The sequence below is a fragment of the Molothrus ater genome, chromosome 5, assembly GCF_012460135.2.
Source record: "Molothrus ater isolate BHLD 08-10-18 breed brown headed cowbird chromosome 5, BPBGC_Mater_1.1, whole genome shotgun sequence".
NCBI lineage: Eukaryota > Metazoa > Chordata > Aves > Passeriformes > Icteridae > Molothrus > Molothrus ater.
Window position 1 is genome coordinate 13,021,368 of NC_050482.2, and position 20,565 is coordinate 13,041,932.

The 20,565-nt window shown below is 40.2% G+C and overlaps 1 protein-coding gene across 2 annotated transcripts in view; it reads right to left on the reverse strand.

Annotated features, from left to right (window-relative positions):
• Nucleotides 1–20,565, reverse strand: part of RELN (reelin) — a 284,743-nt gene that overhangs the window by 45,570 nt on the left and 218,608 nt on the right. For both annotated transcript variants that reach the window (XM_036400286.2, XM_054514804.1), the window contains exons 29-40: nucleotides 19,896–20,053; nucleotides 18,791–18,998; nucleotides 13,343–13,419; nucleotides 11,074–11,232; nucleotides 8,948–9,136; nucleotides 8,417–8,690; nucleotides 6,979–7,119; nucleotides 6,709–6,886; nucleotides 5,233–5,317; nucleotides 2,429–2,611; nucleotides 896–1,067; nucleotides 714–816 (exon numbers count right to left, since the gene is read on the reverse strand). In XM_036400286.2, coding sequence (XP_036256179.1) covers nucleotides 714–816; nucleotides 896–1,067; nucleotides 2,429–2,611; nucleotides 5,233–5,317; nucleotides 6,709–6,886; nucleotides 6,979–7,119; nucleotides 8,417–8,690; nucleotides 8,948–9,136; nucleotides 11,074–11,232; nucleotides 13,343–13,419; nucleotides 18,791–18,998; nucleotides 19,896–20,053 — 1,927 coding nt within the window. The remainder of the gene's footprint in view (nucleotides 1–713; nucleotides 817–895; nucleotides 1,068–2,428; nucleotides 2,612–5,232; nucleotides 5,318–6,708; nucleotides 6,887–6,978; nucleotides 7,120–8,416; nucleotides 8,691–8,947; nucleotides 9,137–11,073; nucleotides 11,233–13,342; nucleotides 13,420–18,790; nucleotides 18,999–19,895; nucleotides 20,054–20,565) is intronic.

The window sequence follows — 20,565 nt, forward strand, 5'->3', positions numbered from 1 at the left end:
TTTAGATTCTAGGATAAGTCAGAAACACGGTTTAGTTTGGACTCTGTGCTGTCACTGAGGTACCTGTTTCCACTGAGAGTATGAAACACAAAAATATGATCCTTATTTGTGAACTTTCTTTAAAAAAGAAAATGGGATGACTTCAGGCCACAATAGCCAAAAACCAACTTCATCTAGAGCAGCTATGATATGGGCAGAAGGAAGGACAGCAGAAGCTTGTCTTTGAGAGAGTACAACAGTGCAGTTAAGCCAGCAGGTGGGAAAAATTATTTTTTACTGTCACAGATGAAGTTGTAGCTCTCCACTGGTGAGCATGTAGAAGTGCTGCACTCTTACCTGGAGCAGGCTGTGAAGTGGCAATTTGTACTCTCACTATATTTTGCTCATCCTCTTGCCTGCAGTAGTGACTCTCCAATGCATAGGACATGGACTTTAATGCTATCAGTGCAAGTATATAGGCATGGACTAGTAATTCAGGCAAGAAAGTAGAAGACTTTGAGGCAGAAATTTCCCTTATCTATGTATTAAAAGCATCATGATACAGTCACATGAGGGAGAGTAATGTCAAATCAATTAGAGGGGAAATTGGAAATTTCAATTAGAGGGGAAATAGGTTTCTCTATTTGGCAATCAGAACAGCTGGGCAAATTCACCAGGGCAGAATATAGAAGAACATGAAGCAATAGGCAAAATAACTTTCTGAGGACAAGTACCTCAAATTGGATGATAGTATTTTCATTCACACTCAGGTCCCTTGTGGTAATGGAGTGCTCTCCAACTTCATTTGAAACAAACACCATAGCTGAATCTTCTTCCCTAAAAATCAAGGAGAGGAGTGCTTTAGACTCACTTTACAAAGTTACTTCTTTCTATTGTATTGCTGAGAGAATCTTACGGAGCTCTTTTAGATGAATATGGGCAATAAAGCCCAATGTTTCCACCAGGATAGAAAAACCAGTTGTCCTCTTTAGGACCGAAGTCAAAGGTATCCAAAAGGATAATGGGATTCTTCAGGTTATTTCCATCAATAATGAAGTCATCAATAATCCAGATTTCTTCTTTTTTGCCTACAAAGAAAATGGAAATATTTCTATTAAGATCTAATATTAATATTATTAGAGAGCAGAATAGCAGCCAGTATTTATGGATTATGTGAAGAGGAGGGTGCTAAAAGTGTGGGATCACTATTTTCACTTTCCATGAAAATAGTTTCCATACTGCTTTCCAGCTTGACCTTATGGAATTAACTTATTCCCTAAAATTTATAGAAGTCACAGCTAAATAGTGAAAAGCAATGGGTGTTGAACAATTATCTTCTATTTAAATCATATTTACTTTGAAATTCTGTCATTGTCTTCTTCAATTAAGAGTCATCTAAAAGAGTAGTTGCTACACAGTCAAAGCAGCCTGAAAGTGCAATTTCATTCTACATCCTTGCACTCAGCAGCTTGTGTGTCCCTGGGAGGAGTTCTTCCATGGAGAAGGAAACTCTGGAACTCCTTCTCTCCAATGGGTTATGTATTCATATACGTCAGAAAATTGGTATTCTCAAACTGAAGAGGAAGGATTAAATTGACAGATCTTCTGGGTAGTGTTTTTTTCATTTATCTAGAAGTGTTTGAGTTCATCAGAGGAAAGTTTAGATAATTGTTTTAGGCAGGACACGTCAGAAAAATGAACTGAAACAGGATTGTCAGGACCAGATTTGAATTTCCTTTTTTGTGTTAGGGGTGTGCTAGGAATTTGCCTACATGGAACAAACTGTTGCTGAATCACCATGTCTAAATGATTGCTGGAATTCTTTAGAGCTGTTAATGTCAGTTTCTGCTTGAAACTGTGCTCAGAGTAACTGAGAGCAGAGAAGAGCTTCCTTCAGCTGGCACATCTCCTGTAATCAGGAGGAAGGAGCTGTGTTCCTCTTGTGGTTTTCCAGTCCTTTACAATTTAATCAAAAGATTAACTGCTCACTACATACTCTTTCTAAATGGGTTTTTAATGCCTAGTTAATTCTGAGTAAGGTAGGCCCAGTTCCCATTTACACTTGGGACACTTTTGTATAATTGGAGCATCCTAATGGGGCCTCAGTGTGAGTGAGAATCATGCCCATTAAAAATAATGAGAAGAACCTGAGTGAAGTTAACTTTATTGGTGTTTCTTGATCTCCCACTCCCTCCAGGGCCAAAGCTGATGCTTTTCTGCACACAGTCCAGGGATATCAGGTGAAGGTACTTCACTTTAAAGCATTAAACAATGCCTTTTAAGAACAGTAAACATAATCCTGCAGTAATTCTAATTGCAGGAGTTCAAACACAAAACCCCCATGATTTAAGAGTCTCTCTAATTGTTCAGTTCAAGAAATGCACTCTCTTAGAGAGGCTGAGCTGTGCAAACAGGGACCTGGCCTCTCAGGGGTGTGCCTTTTCCTCACCATTGTTGTAGGGCTGCCAGAGCCTGAAGCGTGTTGCGTTGCTTTGGGCTGCATAGGGCAGAGGGACGTTGATAAAGAGCACATCTGTAGTCTGGGTGAAGTAAAACTCGTCTATCAGGTGCCAAGTGATGCCACCATTGACAGAATATTGCAGCAGGATGGAATGAGACCTCTCAGGGGTGCCTGGAGCATAAATGACATGGGTTTATGTTCATTGCAATCCAGTAAGTTCAAGCAAGTATAAATGAAATTATGCTGCTCTGACGCCCACTACAAGTATGGGTTCCTTTAACAACAGCTTTAGTTATTGAGATGTTATATACACATTGCACACATATGACTTTCTGAGCTTTCCCTTGCTTGTTTGTCTGCAAAATGCAAACAAAACAGGGTCCAAATTTACACTACTGTTCATTATACATATGACCATAGTTTGTTACTTAGATAAGAAGATATCTCACTGTTATACTTTTTGAGATTAGAATGCACCAGCTCCTTCTACTACAAACATATACCAGTAATACAGCAAATATTTATTTGCTTGTTTTGTCCAGCTACAAGACATTATCATCACCATCTGTAGTACCCAAAATAAAGACTCAGTCCCTATCCTCATAAATTGATGAGTCTGTGGCTCTCACTGCAGACACTGGGATCAGGATATTCATGCCCAGAAATAACATAATTGATGGAGAGCACTGAGGATATTTATTAGCATGTTTTAACAACAACAAAGCAATATTCTGTGCTTTAAACTGGGCCTAAAAGTCAGTGGAACTGACAGTAAAATTTGCATTTTCTAACTACCAGCTCCTCCTATTTTTTTTACTTAGAGCTTTAAAGAGTAAAAAACAAAAGCTCTTTACAGCCCTAGTTATTAACACATGCTAATTAGAGCCCAGCTCTCATTTTTGATGCTGGTTGCCATACACAAGCTCAGCCCCCAGCCTGTATTTGGCCTGTGCCTAACTTGCTGTCCAGGAATACCAGTGTCCAAGTGATGGCATCTCTGAACTGAGGTCTCACTCAGACAAATTTACACTCTCTGCTCCCTTCATGGTGCAGCACAGTCATGGCATGTCCCCAAAAACTCAGTCAGGAGCCAGCAGAAGGAAAGGACTAAGGGACAGCTTCTTCATCCCTGACTCACTGTGTGTTACTGTGCAAGCTTTTCCCATGTTTCCCATGTTAAATGAAGCACATTTGCTGAAACCAAGTGCCTGGTGCAGATGCTCCTGCTCCCCTCTGCTCCAGTGCTAAGTATTCAACTGCTGTGGAGCAGAGCAGGGAGGAGCTGTTTGCAGTCAGGAGCTGATTTCAGCTTATCTGTGGCAATTAACAGTAAACAACACACTGCTTTTAACACTCACAGCTGAGAGATATGCCCAGCCATATCAACTTGTATTCAACATTAGGGGGCTTGTTGGGACCAAGTCCTGGATCCACCAGTAGTGCTAACAAGTAATACAGATTCAATAAGGAGCAATTTCTCCTGGGGTTTCATGGTCTCACTCCTTGTGGATCAAGGGTCAAAATCCAAGCTTGAACCTTTGGCTACTCCTGCCTTTGGAGCAATATTTTTACTCACTTTATTTTAAAATATTTTTATCAATGATCATATGAAGAAATATTACCAAGGCATAATTTTGTAAAAGAAGTCTTCACAAAGACTTCGTTTATAAACATGGAATATTTGGCATGTTATCATTTTGGGGGATGTTATGTTTTTGGCTATTACAGTTTTCTCTCTTTTTATAAAGTACTAAACCCAGTAATAAATAGCCCAATATATATGATTAAATGCCCATTAAAGAAAATCAATAATAATTCACAAAGAGCTATATTTTCACTCATCCATACACAGATTTGACTAACACACTTATTTAGGAAGAAAGAGACAGTTCCAAAATATTTTCAGGCTGTTGGTAAATGTTGAGTCAGTTAGGGTCCAGTCCCAGAGCACTGAGCTTACCACAGAAACTATGGACATCTTCCTTACACCAGAGTGAGAGGAGTTTTTCAACATTCAGAGTTCAGCCTGAAAGTGCCAATTCTACCAGAAAATTTGGGGAAAACTTCTGAAATTGCATGGGAGTGGCTCAAACCTTCAAGCAGTTTAGTGGTTCTCCATCATGTCACTCCAGACTTGGATATAATTATTTTTTAAAGCCAAGGATGGCAAGGCCTTGGAGCAGGGTAAGACTGAATATAATTGGCTTAAAAGTCCTTGTACTGGAGGAACTGTCACAGGTTATTTACAACAACGTGTAAAACTTATATTGCAAAGTCTGACTATTCTTTATATCAATTAAATAGAATTATGGACTTTCAGTTATCTCTAAGATACCTGCTAGGCAGTCAAATGGTAAGAGATTTTAATGCAGTGGACTGAAGCTAGTAAATGAAAAACACTGTAGTTGACTATTAGTCCCTTAAGTAATTTACTGTAGGCACAATTTTATTACATAAAAAAATTGGACAAATAATTTTTCCCCAACATAATGGGAAATCTCTACAAAACCTTGAGCCCTTTTGTTTCTTTTCTGCCCAAAGACTTTACTGGCTGTGCTATTTTTGGTGATACTACAGTCCACTTTTTCCTTAGGAACTGCACAGACAGCCATGTAGGCTGGGAGCAAGGCAGGGATGATGCAAAATTTCAAACAAGCTCCCATATAATCTACCATAAACTGTTGATCACTACCATACACTGAAGTTGAAAATATCAATCTGTATTCTTTTCTGGGTTGCTACTATGTACTAATAAAGCTAGAGAAGTGATAGTAAATCAATGATGATCTTACCTTTGGCAATAAATTTAAATGAAAACTGGATGTACACTGTATTAGTGCAGTCTAGATCTCTTGACACAAGCATTCTCAGTCCTTCCTGCAAATACAGAATATACAATGTCAGTTTTCATTATTGAGTGTGTCCTGCAGCTTACTGTTGCTTGGCTGTTGTCTGCTTCTGCTTGCTGGTGGCAGCTAGAGGGGAAACTCTCTGTTCCACACCTTTTCCCAGGCAGAAAATGGGGACAGTGACAGCCTTGGTACAGTGAGCCAGGGTATGACAGAGGCACAACTACATGGTCAGATACAGGCACAGTTACAGCTCATTCAGTTTGTGCTCTGAACCCCTGGGGTGTGATTCGATCTCCCAGCACTGACTTAGACATTGAGTCCAAGCTACTGCACTCATTTTTTGTGCAAACTGTACAGTTGCCAGGCACCCTAATTTCCAGGCAGGGACAGTCCTCTCTTGGAGTTATTATCTATATCTCAAAACATATTTTGTACAAATATCCTCTTCTGGGGAAATTTGTAAGGAAAGGGAGCACACAGGAAACCTCATAGGGATCCTGAGTCCCTGTTGAGTTTGACTGGTGAGCTCGCTGCTGTGTGGATCCTGGGGCCAGAGCCAGTCCCTGTTCTGCAGAGATCTGGCAAAAACCATCTCTCAGAGCTTCTCTCTTTCTCAAACCCATTCCCCCAGGGGAACAATCTGCAGGAACAAGCAATGCAAATTTTAGACAACTCACATCTTGTGATTTGGGATTGAAATAATCTAAAGAGGTTGAACTGGAGTCAAGCTTTTGCAAATAAATATTTCAAAGAACTAATTGGTACACCAAACATTACTTAACTTCTCTTTTTGGGGGGCACCTGAGTTCACAGTGTCAAATGAAGACTTGTGTGAGCTGAGAATTTGTGTGCTTGTGAACAAAAGTCTATTATTCATTTTGTTAAGAACAGAAAAATTCAGAAAAAATATTTCCTGGCCTTTTGAAATCTGCAGTCAACAAAAATAAGTCTTAAAGAACTAGAAGACATCAAATGATAGAATTGACTAAAATACTGGCAAACTACATAAACATTGATGACACAGACTACAGCCCTGACTAATTTGTATTATTCAAAATACTAAAGAGCCAATCAGGAAACTTCAAGATAATCGTAATGTGTGCCATATTTCCAAATAGTTCACCTCAAGAATCTCAGTGTAGAATTTCATTATTTTCCTCTGGTGGTCAAGGAGGAGTTTATACCACAAACAAAATAATACACAACCAAGAGATGAAACCCATTTGTTCATAAAAAAACAACTGTGGAAAACATGGTGCATGTTTAGGGTAGGAAAAGACAAGAAAAATGAAAATGTCAAATTCTAGCTAAAAGATTTCAATATAAACATATGGGGCTAACAAGAGAAAATTTACTTTCTGTTTTTGATTCTACTGGTTTTCATTAATATTTTTTTCAATGTAAGTAATCTCTGACCCCTTTGAAAATGAGAGCTGTTCCAGACTTGATGGTGTCACCATTCAGGTTTCCCCTCTCAGCACCGTAGACTTCAGGCCAAAGGTCTGGATGCAAGTTACCATTGAAATCATCCTTCAGGACAGATGGCAGAGGAAGGACAGGGACACAGTAAGGACCTCCAAACCCTCTGTCACACCTAGCAAAACATTGGGAAGAAAAGGAATTATCCATCTGTCCTGGATAAAACATATCCTTTCCATGAAGCAGCTTAAGCAGTTTCCTACTCACATGCAATGGCCTGAATCACAGATGCCGTGCCCTGAGCACATCCAGGGGCATCCTGTAGCCAGGACCACATTATCAATGGCCCAAGAATCTACTCCAGAGGCATAGTTGTACTGAATCCATCTGAACCGTGTTCTGGGAGAGCTGTTAAAAACAAAGGAAATCTATTTCAGGATTCAAAATTCTGATCCACAAAGAAAATCCCACAGACTTCCAAAGAAAAGCAGATTAATAAGCATGACCCACTTATTTTGAAAAGATTCATATTCTAGTGGAAACTGGACGTTTAAATTTCTCAGGTTAGTCTTTTAGGCAAAATTCCAGCATATTCTAAAGAAAGGTGCCCAAAGTGATAATCAAGAATGAACATTGCTGAGACACTTGCTGATCAACAAAGTGGTTGAGCAGAAATTAGTAGTTCCATTAGCATTTGACAGCTCCATGTGTTGCTAGCAGAATGGAAACAATAAAATTGCATCAGTAAGGTAAGAAGTTATGGAAGTTCATTTATACTAAGTGTTGTGTAAAGAGAAAAACAATGGTTATGTATGTTCATATATATATATATATATATATATAAGAATGTATGAATATATATGTACCAATATGCACATGCATACACACTGCTGTCACTGCTGACTGCCTTGTTATCCTCAAATAAGGAAAGTGTTTTGGAGAAAAAAAGTTCTTTGGAAGAAGATGTGTGGGCCTCTGGAGTGAGCTGTAGAGTTGGAAACCAAGATGTGAACTCCAGGCCCAGTTCATTTGCTGTGGGTTTATTTTTACCACTTTATTTTCTGGGTGATAAAATGTACAGAGGTAATGTGTAGGGTGCTCTGAAGAATTACAGAACTACTCAGAACAATGGTAAGCAGTGTCATTATTACCTGTTGTTCCTAAACTAGAGCATCATTTTATTTAGAGAGATGGATGCCAGCACATCTGCCACATCCATTTACAGCCCTGTGATATCCTGAGGAACTCAGCAGAACTCTCCTCCTGATCAAAAGGGTGAAGGTGGCGCATCCAGTGACTGTTCTGACTTGCTGAATGCTGTGACTAACATGCCTGAATGTTGGGTGACAACTTAATGTGCAATAACAGAAAACACTAATGTAGGAAAGGATGGATCAGGGTATTTATTCTTGCTTCTTATTGCATAAATGTTAGAAAAGCTGGTTTAGCATTCTTGTTCTTACTGTCAGAAATTATAGGCAAGACTTAAGAATTCATTCATCAACGTTGTAACTTCCTTAAGTCCTTACACTTCACATTATAGCTGATGAAATATTTTGAAGTGAAATTTAAAATTCTGGTGGCGTGACAACACACATTTAAAAATTTAAAAGACATGCAGAACATTCCCAAGCTGGAGGATGTTTGTTCTAATTAGATCAGCAAAATCTTTGTCATGCTAAATAGCCAGAAGAGCAGAGCTTACTTGGTGGAGGGTGGGAGGTAGACAGTAACTCTCTTCCAGTTTTGGAATCTTTCTGAAGTGTAGATGGAGCTCTCGGTGTACTGCTGACAGCCGATGGTTGGGGGGACACACTCCTCTGTCACCAGGTGCCAGTCCCTCCCGTTGTTTAGGGAGTACTGCAGGTGGACACTGTGGGAATTGCTGTATGGCTTGCTGCAACCCATGCTCAGCTCAAACTGCAAGAAGGTGGAGGCTGACACGTGGAAGTCCCAAGTCTCAGCGTAACGAGGTTTTCCTGAGCAAAGAGAGAAAAACAACAAATACAACAATAACAACAAATGCAACAATAACAACAAAGTTTACCTTCAGCATATGCTTTCAATACTGTCATTCAAATTTGTTACCTCTATCTTCACCTTTTCCCTGCCTTCTCTTCCCTACAGATTACTAAATACCTGGATTTGTCTATACCTCCCATCTTGTAAAACTCGATGGTTATGTAATTTATAAAATAGACTCATACAAAATGTAGTAATGTTTGATGACACATACCAATGTTTTCACTGAACATCAGAGCTGTATCCATTGACAGGCAGTCAATGTCTACTTGACCTCCTTGTATTCTGTACCAGCTTGCTTGTAAATCCACAGTTCCATCAAATTTGTCCTGGAAGCCAGTCTGAGAGCTGTCATTCATCCCTATGAGCACATCATCCAGAGCCCACTGAGCTGAATGCTTCCCTACAAAAACCAGAGCAGACAGGTTAGTAGAGTCCCTGTAAGTTGTTTTTAATGCCCATATGCTGTGTTCACTCAGTGAGCAGTGCTCAATCACACAGACTGAGTGCTGTTCAACAAGACTAAAACATTGCTCAAGGATGCACCTGGACACTAGAGCATGTTTCTATTACAGATAAACACGGGTATTTCCCTCTTCATTTCTTTAGCTTCAGTGCCTTTGCCATCATATGCTCTCCCTCTGTTTGGATGAGATACTCCCTGAGCCCCTAGATTGGGGATTTTCATTTTATGGGTCACAACCTTCCTGCTATTCCCCACAGCTAAATTGGAAAGGCCTCTGTCTATTTCCCAAAATAGCTTTTGTACAAAAGCAAATAGAACATGAAGGAAAATGCTGAAGGCTCTGCATACAGATAATATTTAGCGAAGTGCTGTTCTCCTTCCTGGAAATCTCTCTTCTCTTGCTCTCCAGCCTACAGGCATTTAATTTTCATCATCTCCAGCCCATTTCTTTGGGCTTCATTTCAATTCACCTTTCTACTGGCATGCTGAAAAGAACATCTTGCACAATTGCTGCCCTCACAGGAGAGCAAGGAAAGCCTTTACAATAAATTGTGAGCTTGCAGCAATGTGCCAGAACTTTTGCCTTGCTACCAAGTGGAACATGGGTCATGGCTGATGGCCACTCTGCACTGAGGAATGGCAGACAGAGGATAGTCCATGAAGGAACTAACATCTCTGACCAGAACTGGTTGTCTGGTGTAGGTGCCAGTGTGGAAGGTGATATTTCAACTTCCAGTCATACAACCTTGTTTATACTGGGAGCCACAGGGCTGCCATCAGTGGTCTTAAGAGTGATGACCCTCAGCAGGGACAGATGTCATCCAGGTGCCATCAAGGCAGGTGTAGGGAGCAACAGGTTGGACATTGCACCACTCACCAATACAAATGATCATCACAGAGTGATGGTCTGTGGTGCACCGGTCATTGCTTAGCAAAGGAACTGTCTTCTTAACTAAATCACATCCCTCTTGTCTTGTCTATTCTCTTACCTAGTGAGGACAATTAAGTCGAGCACATACAAGAAAATGTATGAAATAAAATCAGCCATCAAAATGATAAATGATGTCTAAGAAGCTGCATACTATAATTACCTGAATGTAAGCTATGTGCTTTGCTCCCCAAGGAATTGCTGTTGAAATGTACTTTGCTATATTTCTGAAGATTGTCTTATATTTCCTGCAGATCCAGGAGCTGCTGCCTTGTGCAAAGGTAAGACTTAATCAGGACCCTTTTAGTAGTGGTAATGTGCCCCTGTGTGAGGTGGGAGCCCTCACAGTGGCTGTAGGAATCAGTCAGCACCAGGGTTTGACTTTCAGCTGAGGATGTGGGAAGTGGCTGAGTGGTTTTGCAGGGGCAGGGGAGCTGGGCTCTGGGACACTAGAAATGGTGGGAGGAGGGGGTCCTGTTCTGGAGTGTGGAGATATTAAAATAGTGAGATGGGAGCCACCAGGTAGGCAGATTCAAGGCCAAGTTATGCCTACACTTCCAAAACAGAAAAAAAATGAGACAAAGAGTGTAAGCCATTTGGCATCCCAGGTCACCCTATACTCAGGTAAAAGCTTTGATCTTATTTAGGCTTCTTTAAAATGTAATTTTTTCCTCCTCCTCCCTCCTGTCATCTCAGAATCTTTGGTTTAAACTTAGCTCTTAAACAATTTTACTCTTAAGCCCACTCATCAGTTTGGTGCTATAAAAGAAAATCATGGCCATAGTGTGACTCAGGAAAGCCCAAATATGCTCTTATAACATCCAACTGTTCAAAATACTGTGTTTTTCATGAGCTGAGGTTTCTGCCCAACATGTCTACACTGAGTAGCACTGACATGTGGGATGTGTAAAGCTGCTCAATGAGTTTTTGGGCTGTCCCTGCTTACCATGCTGTGGCTGCCACCAGCGGAAGGCGGTGGCAGGGGTCTTGGCCTCCCGGGGTAAGTCAATGGAGACCACCTGGGGCTCCAGGTACGACATGAAGTCCAGCTCCCGCAGCAAACTCCAGGTGATGCCGTTGTCATTTGTGTACTGAACAACCAGTCCTGGATTTAAAATGAGGAAGAGCAGTTAGTGAGACTGTGCAGAGCAAAGAGGGAGGGGGCAGCTCACCCTGTGCTCTGGAGCTGCCAACTCCCACCTGGCACCCAGGCATGTGACATGTGTCCTACCCTTTAGGCAACTCCTGGTCCAGGAGCTTTTTGTGCACAAAGTCCTACTGCAGAGGTCCTGGGTTTACCTGGTTGAGATGACTCCCAAGGTATTAGAAAGGCTTTTTTTCCCAGCCCCACAACAGAAGCTGAGCGTCAGTTCTGCTTTTCAAGGTTGTTTATTTTCTCTTACCTATTACATTCTTTCTCTGAGATCTGTCCAGCAGGTTGGGTTGTGGCACTCTGCCTGCCCTTGGGGTGATGTTAACTTTTTATACTATGAACTACGTGTACTTTATTTACAATAATTTCCCAATACCTATCCCCTATGTTAGACAGTCTGTCTCTACTCTAAACCAATCAAAAAGTGCCACCATCACAGCAGAAGATGGAGGCCAAGAAGAAGGAGAAGAAGAAGGACAGGACACGCCCAGATTCCTCCATCTTGTCTCTTGAACCCCCATTCTAAAACCCCAAAGTTCTACTTTTTCACCCTGTGACAAATTGACTATCATTCTACTCAAACTCTTGTGGCTTGTAAATCTTCACACAAAGTTGGTAATTGTTTCCATGGACTAAAATCGAAGGCACAGGTTTCTTTGACTCCGTGCCAAGGTCTCTGAGCCCCTTGCGAGGATCTCGAGTCCTCCAGGACAGCCAGAGGAATTTCCTGGGTGCCAACACAAAGGTGACCTGGGTCACCAGCTACCATATGCCATCTTGGCTGTTTTCACCAAACTCAAAGGATCAAATCTTTTACACCCTCAGGGAAACTAATGATCATACCACAGAAATGATAGGAATAATATGATTTTCTTTAACACAGTATTTATTTCATGTTGGTATCCTTGCAGTTTGTGTGAAAGACTAAGTTATAATTCTGATAGCTGGGATTACAATCCTCCTGCTATGTATGCAAGCTCACAGCATCCTTGGAAATTAATGATCAAAATAGTTAGAAAATTTAAGATACTCTTTGTGTCATGCATACAGTATGGCAACTAGGACACAACAGAAGCCCAGCAGAGCTCATCAAAAGGGATAATACAAGAAAGAAGCAGCTGTGTATATTTATTCTCTTAAAACTCCTTTATATTGATGTATGTTCAAAGATAACAGATTTTTTTTTTTAGTGTCTTATATTGGTGCAAATGAGTGGAGAATCAAACCCCTGGTGTAATCTGTGCTGCAAGATGACAGCTTTCCTCAGTGAGTGAGTCAATGTAAATGCCAAATATCAGGACACAATCCACTGATGTTAAATGCTTTATATTGAGAGGAAAATTAAATTTTCTCATCTCTCGTGTCAGTGGTCTGACTTCATGCAACTAGAACATAATCTGCTCCCAGAATGCTGATCCTTCCCAAACACAAGTATCAGTCCTCCACCACACTAACTTTAAGCATGTGGATCAAATAAGAGAGGAGAAATCTGGGAGAGATTAATTTATTCAGACTAAATAAATTTTCAGCTACAATTTTATGATCTTGTGTTTTGGGTAAATCATGCATAAGCTTGTTTTGGAAGGCAATTTTTTATTAGACCCACTGGTGTAGTTGAGAAGATGAACAAGTTCTCAGGTACACAATTCTTCTTCAGGTCAGAAATGGAGTTTGCCCACTTTATCCTGAACTTGAATTTCATTCCTTTTATTTCAGACTTTATGAAAAGTCCTGTGGACTTGTAAATTTACCTGTTTTCCAACACTATCAAATATTTTAATACAAGCTCTTACACCTTGCTTTGTAAATGTTGTCTTTCTTAGACCATCACAGCTCCCACAGTTACTCCTACAGATGGATCACCAGTAGGTTTGGTGTAACTAATTATAACTAGAAAAGTCCACCAAAAGTAAATAACTTTCTTCAACATTTATGAAAACTGAGGAGGCAATTGATTTATATGAAAAAAAAATCTTCTTGATTTTTTAAATGCAGCAAAAGGCAAAAGCACTGCAGAAGATGCAAAATGTAAAAGGCTTACAATAAAGAAAATGGGCTTTACCTTCATTCCTGGCTCTTGGTCTGTTGCAGGAGTTACCAACGCTCTTGCTTCCAAGTTGTACATAAAATTGAACTAGCCTTTTAAAAAACACAGGATAAAAAAGAAATGTAATCATCTTCTGATAGCACAAGATCAGTCAGGATAATTTGCACCTCTTAGCAAATGGCATTTTCAGTTAGGTCCCTATTCCAGACTTATTGATAAAGCAATATTCCCAAAACCAAACATGGGCATGGTAAATACTGAAAGACCCAAGACAGAAGAAAGGGATGTGAGGGATGTGGTTTATTAATCTTGTGCCTAATAAAGGTGTTTCTGAGTGAGTGAGAGAAGTTAGCAGTTTCATCTCACACAAAAGTTGCAAAATCTACAAAGCAGGCTAAGCTATTCCTTACATCAGATCTTACCTTGGCCTATTGTAACCAGAAATTAGGTGAAGCTTTAAAATACAGCATTAGAGTTGTAATAAAATTATTATATCCTCCTTAATCACCAATCCTTTTTAGATTCTTAAATTCTTGTTGTAAACAGTTTTCAGTATAGTGAGTTCACTGAATATTTTATGAAGCAAACCCTTTGATTTTGAACCTATACATTATGATTTCATTGAATATTCTCTTGTTCTCACATCATGAAGTCATGAAGAAAAATGTTCCTGCACTGCTTTTCTTGCAACCTGCCCTGTGCTTTTATCACTTCCCTACCTTCTCTTATTCCTTTCTACTGTAAACCATGGCAACCATTGCATCTGAGTCTCTGCATGAACACATTTCCATGTCTTCAATTTTTCCAAAACTACTTTTTGCAGCCCTTCTAATGCCAGAAAACTCCTTGAGACAGGATTGCTGGTTTTATTGACAGAATTCTGGATTGGTCTGGAATATCCCTCTTTAGCAATATTTGAATTAAGTACTATTCCATCCTTGTGCTCCAAAATATTGTTAGGGTTTTTTTTCCCCCCAATCTGCAGTAATGCCATAGTATCCCTGCTGAGCTTGTGGTTATTATTGTGACTCTGTGGTTTTAGAGTAGTTTACATTTTCTCCTAGATACACACTATTGTGCTATATAACAACAATTAATTTCAATTAATGTCCTGCTGCTCACTCCCCAAATTTCATTGCATGTCTCAGGCATTCTAGGTCATAACTAAGGTAAAGAGCATTGAGATGACTCAGAATGCCATCACCCCCTAATCTACACATTCTTCACAGGTTGTCTCCATTGCACACCAAAAACGGCACCTGAGCAGAGCAGAGAAACTGGACTCAACCCCACAATGAGTTTTACATGCTGAAAGTTGGCAATGCCATTCTCCTCCTTGCTTCCTGGCCAATTTTTAAATTAGGATGATAGAAAATCAGGCCTCCTTAATTCTATTGACATAGACAAAGTCTTTATTTAAAACATACATTTTGACGTGCATTTTTGCCACTCAAATAATTCTCCGCAAGGATAACTCTTTTTGCTTTAGAGGATTTTGTCTTAATTTGTAGTAATTATGGTAAAACCACAGACAAGCTACATCTCTACAGCCAGAGCCAGTAAAATGCAGACAGGACTCCAATTTCCCTCACCCACTGTTACATACACAGTATCATAATCCTTCTCTAAATCTAGATTCTAAATCCAGCTGCATTCCAGTCCTGTTACCAAAATCTGTGTCTATTGTCTGAGATGTTTTGTATACCCATAGGGTCTAGGACAAGGCAGAATATCCTCCATCAATCTCATTGCTAAGATAACCCCACAGACAGCTCTAGACAGTCAGGCTCACAGTACCACACCATTTAGCCAGCTAAGTTCTATTTGTTTGCTGCAGCTCTGTTGTTGGAGGCAGTATTCAGGCAGTAAAACTCTAGACAGAAGCACCAGAGGTGAATAGATTCACAGTCCTGTGACAAATTCTTTTATTCTTGCCAAATGCGAAGATCGTTAAAAAAGCAAAACCAAAGAGCAAAAACCCTTTCTGCAGAAGGGTGAATCAGCCCATCTGATCTCTAAGTGTCTGACCCAGAACAGCTCCCTGGGATGGTTGCACAATCATTAGCAATGGAGTCTGTAAAGCAGATGGGAGCCAAGTCAGCTAACAAGCCAGATGTCACCACTTGGAAAAAATATATGGATATTCCATGGTTTTTATCTAGATGCCAGGTAGGCACTGTGTGCAAATGCTCCCACTGAACAGATAGTTAAGAGTGTCATAAGGGACAGGCCATCAAAATGGGAGACAGCAGCTCATCAGCAACCACAATGCATCCATGTATCACACTGTCAGTCAGAGGGGTGGAAATACTGCAGTGAAATTGTGCCCTTGGTGTGTTGGGCCATGCAAGAGGGAAGGAATAGAGAGAATCCAAACCCTGACTCCTCAACTCAGAGTTTCTGAAGTGTAGGGCAAACAAAATGGTCTGGGTGGAATGAACTTTGACACTTACAGCTCTCTTAGTGCTATGTGACATTCTCCTAATATCTGGGAAAAAAAGGTGTAGTCAATCATATGAAGGAATAAGGAGGCAATAGGACAAACAAAGCTAAAATTACAAGACCACTTGTTGTATATACTAAAATTTGAGTAGTTTTTTATGGCCATTGGCTCTCAGGCACAAGCTTTAGTTTGAAATGCTTTTAGTGTGACACCAGGTGTGGCGGTGTCCTCTTGGGCTGCTCCCCTGAGGAGCACCCCACCTCAGGCTGGCAAATCTCAACCCCATGGACCATGCTGTGCTGGGGAGAGAAGGGTGAAAGGGAAAAGGGCCTTTGGGCCTTTGTACTTAAAAAAAAAAAAAAAAAGTCTGCATATTCCTTACATTAAATTTACACTTCACATTCAAAAAGCTGTAATTGATGATATGGAACATGCATAGGTAGATCTGCAGGAATTCAGAATGAAAATAAAAATTTAGTGTCCTGTAATATTTGTCAATTTTTCTATCAGGCTCTTCCATGCATGATTTAACAAAACAAGATCTTAAATGGTCTGGGAAAACACTATTAACCTTAAAAATAAGCAGCTTAAAAATCTACTGCAGGAGTTTCAGCCTTCCTATTCACAACCTTCAATCCACATATCTAACAGTATGTCTTTCAAGGCATGTTTTCCTGCTGTTTACTCAGTCACCAAAACCCCCAATCAAAAAACCCTTGCAAAAATAAAAGATAACTGTGCAGGGGCTAAGATGATCCCTAATAAGATAACTGAATTCTATGCAAGGCATTTCTGAATGCAAAAAGTAATACCAAAATGGGAAAAGTACTTCCCTTTAATCTCCCCTTTCAAGTGACATTAATTTTAGCTCCAATAGTGAAAAAAAATTCTAGGCTGAGGAATTATTTTCTTTTTAGTGTATGGGCCTTTCAGTTAACCCTTCACACTCTCAAAAATTTCATATACCTTTGCTTCTAGAAAAAAAAGACAGAGTTAATGTTACAGATGGCCTCAAACATTTAAGTGGGATGCATCTGTTCAGAGCAAGGTGTCTGAAGCTGAATGTCTAAGTTATACACAGCCAACACTGGCTGCCTTAAAGTTAATGAAAGAAATAAATAAATAGGTGTTTGCAGAATACAAAGCACTGGGCTCTGCTAGCTGCTCTTTTAGGATGAGTTGTGTTGCCCTTTTGAAGCAGCTGTTCTCTCCTTTGAACACAAAAGCAGCCTGGGGTAATTGCTGTAGCCTAAAAAGTTCATGTTCTGGTCAAGCAGCATCAGGTGGCTACTACCTTTGAGCACACACTGAAGAAAGCAAAAAATCCATGTTACTCCCATTTGTGTTTGAGACGACCACTATGTTCTGTCTAGCAAACAGCCCAGGGATGTGGCTTCCAGCTTGAATAATTCAAGGGAGTTAACCTGCTCACTGTGATGCTTACAAAAAAAAAAAAAAAAAAAAAAAAAGCTGATTTATTTTGACATAACAATCAGTTCCATCAGGAGAGCAGCTCACACTGTGAGTACATGGTAAGAAGAGAGATTGTAGTTGCTCTCACCAAGTGTTTCTCTGGACATTTATGTTTTTGGAACAGATTTAAGACACAAGATATACCACTGGTTCTGTTTTGAACAAGACTATGGTTATTAAAGTCATCAAGCAAGAGCATTGCTCAGAATTTTAAAATGTCTTTTGGCTTTTAAAATGGTTCAAACTTTGCAAAAATGGAAAGCTATAAATATGAATATCTGGCATTAAAGTGGTTTCAAAGTAATTGTAAAACTAAAGGGAATACTTGGCTTTACAAAAGATTTCTTCATGAAAGAAGGAATAACTCAAAAATAGAGTTTTGAATACAGACTTCTTGAGGAAGTAGTCTAGACTACTTCCATTATATTGCTTCCCAGGATGAATAACAGGATTTGAAGACACTGGAATAGAAGTGCTCACATCTTCCAGAGTTCCAGGGCAAACATGTACTTGTACAAAGCATATTTGTCAAACAATTAATTAGTTTAATTAGTAACTAATTTACATAATTACATAACTATGACAGGTATTTGTCAGACATGCAGGGGCCAGAAGAGAGGTGGCTGGTGCAGTGCTGTGCAGTACCAGGGAGCAGCCGAGGACTTCCCCAAACCAGCAGCCCCCACACCACAGAGTCCTGCTTGCCTGAGCTGGAGTGATCACAGTAACCTCTGGCCAGTCTTTGCTGAGTGATCCCACAAATTCAATTATGGAGCAAATCATGGCATTATTACTCTCAGAGCAGTATTTGTCAGGAGAAATATGTTTTATTAAGCTAACTGCCAAAATTGTAGAGTGCTCAAGGTTTCAGGTGCCTAATCTCTCATGAGACTGGACAAAGCTGCAGCAAACTCCAAGCTAAATAGTGGTTAGAATTAACAGCCCTTTGTTCATCCTAATTACATTAATCAGCTAGGCAATTTGAGAGAAGAGGATAATTGCTACCAATGTAGCAGGATTCAGTAGCAGCAGGGAGAGAGGTGAAGGCTTGTTAGCCTCTTGGCTACGCAGAAACAATTCACATTCCATTCCTTTGCACTTCTGACAAGTGGAGTAATTCACAACATCTGGCAAGCTAACAACAGCTCCTTGCTATGCCATCCTCATGCCTGCAATTCAACACAGGCAGAGGAAAAGGAGCTTTTCTCCCCAGCTATGGGCAGAGTCTTAGCTTTTGTGCATTCTCAAGACCCTGTCTTCTATCTCAGGATACAATGCAAACTATCTTCTCAGAAAGATAGTGAGTTAATATTTTATTTTAAGCTGCTATTCCACTGTCTCTAACCTAAGTATTCTGTTTCAAAAAAGGGAAATAATACACCAGAATGAACAAAACGTATTTTTTTCTATCTTTCAGAGCTCTTGTAAAAGTTATGACTACCATAAAAAAAAAACATTTCCCACCTTCTCATATCCACATTTTCAACAGAGCAGAAGAGAGAACATGAATACACAGGTAATTTTGAGAAGCAGCACTGAGCACTGACCTGATATTTGTGGTGTCCAGGGGAACAGTCCTCGCCTCCCTTTTGCCAGGTCCATTGAAGTAGAGAGATTTTCCATCGCTGAGCACACCACAGCCTGTCCCAACCTGACCTCCTGTTATCTTGTACCAGAGAGGGCTTAGCTTCCTCTCAAACCTGTCGAACATCTCACTGTGATTAGGCACATTAGACACACAGGTTCCATGTGATGCTTCAAGAAAAAAAAAAAAGAGGGAGATGCTTTGTTGAAACTGTGTTGGACAGAGTAAGGGTCAGATACAGTGCACTGGCACACGATTCTGTTGCATCTATCTGTGACAAAGCACCAGGCTTTTCTAAGAAAATGCTCTGATAACTGGATTGTACCTTTTTAAACCCACTTTACAAATTTCTGTAGGAAGAATAAGCTCTCTTTCTCTAAACTCTAAGATGGCTTATTTCACTGGGTGAAAAACAGCCAAGCTTTATGTTGATAAGGCATTTTTTGCTAACAGAAAAACATTATCCTTCTATTTAATTTTAAACAAATTGAACAAAAGATGTTAGCTTATTGCTTTGTTGGTTGGGGGTTGAAAAGACTGCAGTGTGCAACTGGTTGTGTCAATCTTTTCTTTTCACAGGGTTTGCATTTTGGGTTTTTTTCCTATTTCAGCGTAAAAGCCCCTAAAACCACAAGTGAGCAGAATTTTCCACAGAAGGGCCTGTCAGAACATATGTTCCCTCCTGGTCCCATGCCATCTGATGGCCAGGGGACTCAAAAATGGCAACAATTCTTTTGAAGATGATCCAAAGGCTTTTAAGCAGACTTTTCAGTTTATAATATTTTATTTTGTTTTCTCTTTTATTGCTAGTCCCTTCCCATTCATACAGATGGTGATATTCAAAGATTGTGCTTGCCAGAAACAACGGTGTCCGCTGCCTTCAGCTGCTCTGCTTTGCCTGTGCTGAATTTAATTTAACAAAACAAGAAAGATTCCTCTTGGCAGCCCATGCAATATATGTCATCATATATTTTTCCGGAATATCGGAGAGGAAAAACAAGCTGTCAGGTTTACAGGTTTAACTCAGCCAGTGCTGGCTGTAATCCCCCTGAGGAGGGCTGTGTTACCTGTGTAGCCCAGGTCGCAGAAGCAGACCCCCGAGACGCAGTCGCCGTGGCCGCTGCAGTAGCTGGGGCAAGGCTCCGAGATGTAGACGCCATCCAGGCCGAAGGGAGGCACGCTCTTGTGGGAGCTGCTCTCCTGGATCCAGCGGAATCGGGTCTTGCTGCAGAGACAAAACAACAGCATTGCTACATTGGGGAAGATGAAACAGGAAAGCCTTATGAATATGATTGCCTGGCAAGAGATTTTGAGAATATGGAAACTATAAGTGAGATTGAAATGAAAGCAAGCTTTGAGATACCAAGCCTTTCTCTGGCCCATATCCATCAGTGTGAAGCAAAGAACAAATACATGGTTTTATCAACAACAGTGAATGATTAATGTGACTTTGAAGATGCTTTTTACTGCTCAGTCCAACTTGAAGTGCTAATTACATATCAGAATCCCTGAACTTCATTTCAGTTACTGAACAACTGGAAAACAATAGTATGGCCGACTGAAGGTAATCCCCTTTTGATTAGACAATATCTTCTGCTTGCAGACAGGTCCAAGGGTCAAAGCAGACCCTACTAGCTTAGCAGAAGGGGCCCCAAGAGTAGTTTTTAGGATTTAAAATGTAACAGAGTATAGTAATGTAATGATTCTTATAGGCTGTATGTAAATGCTATGGGATTT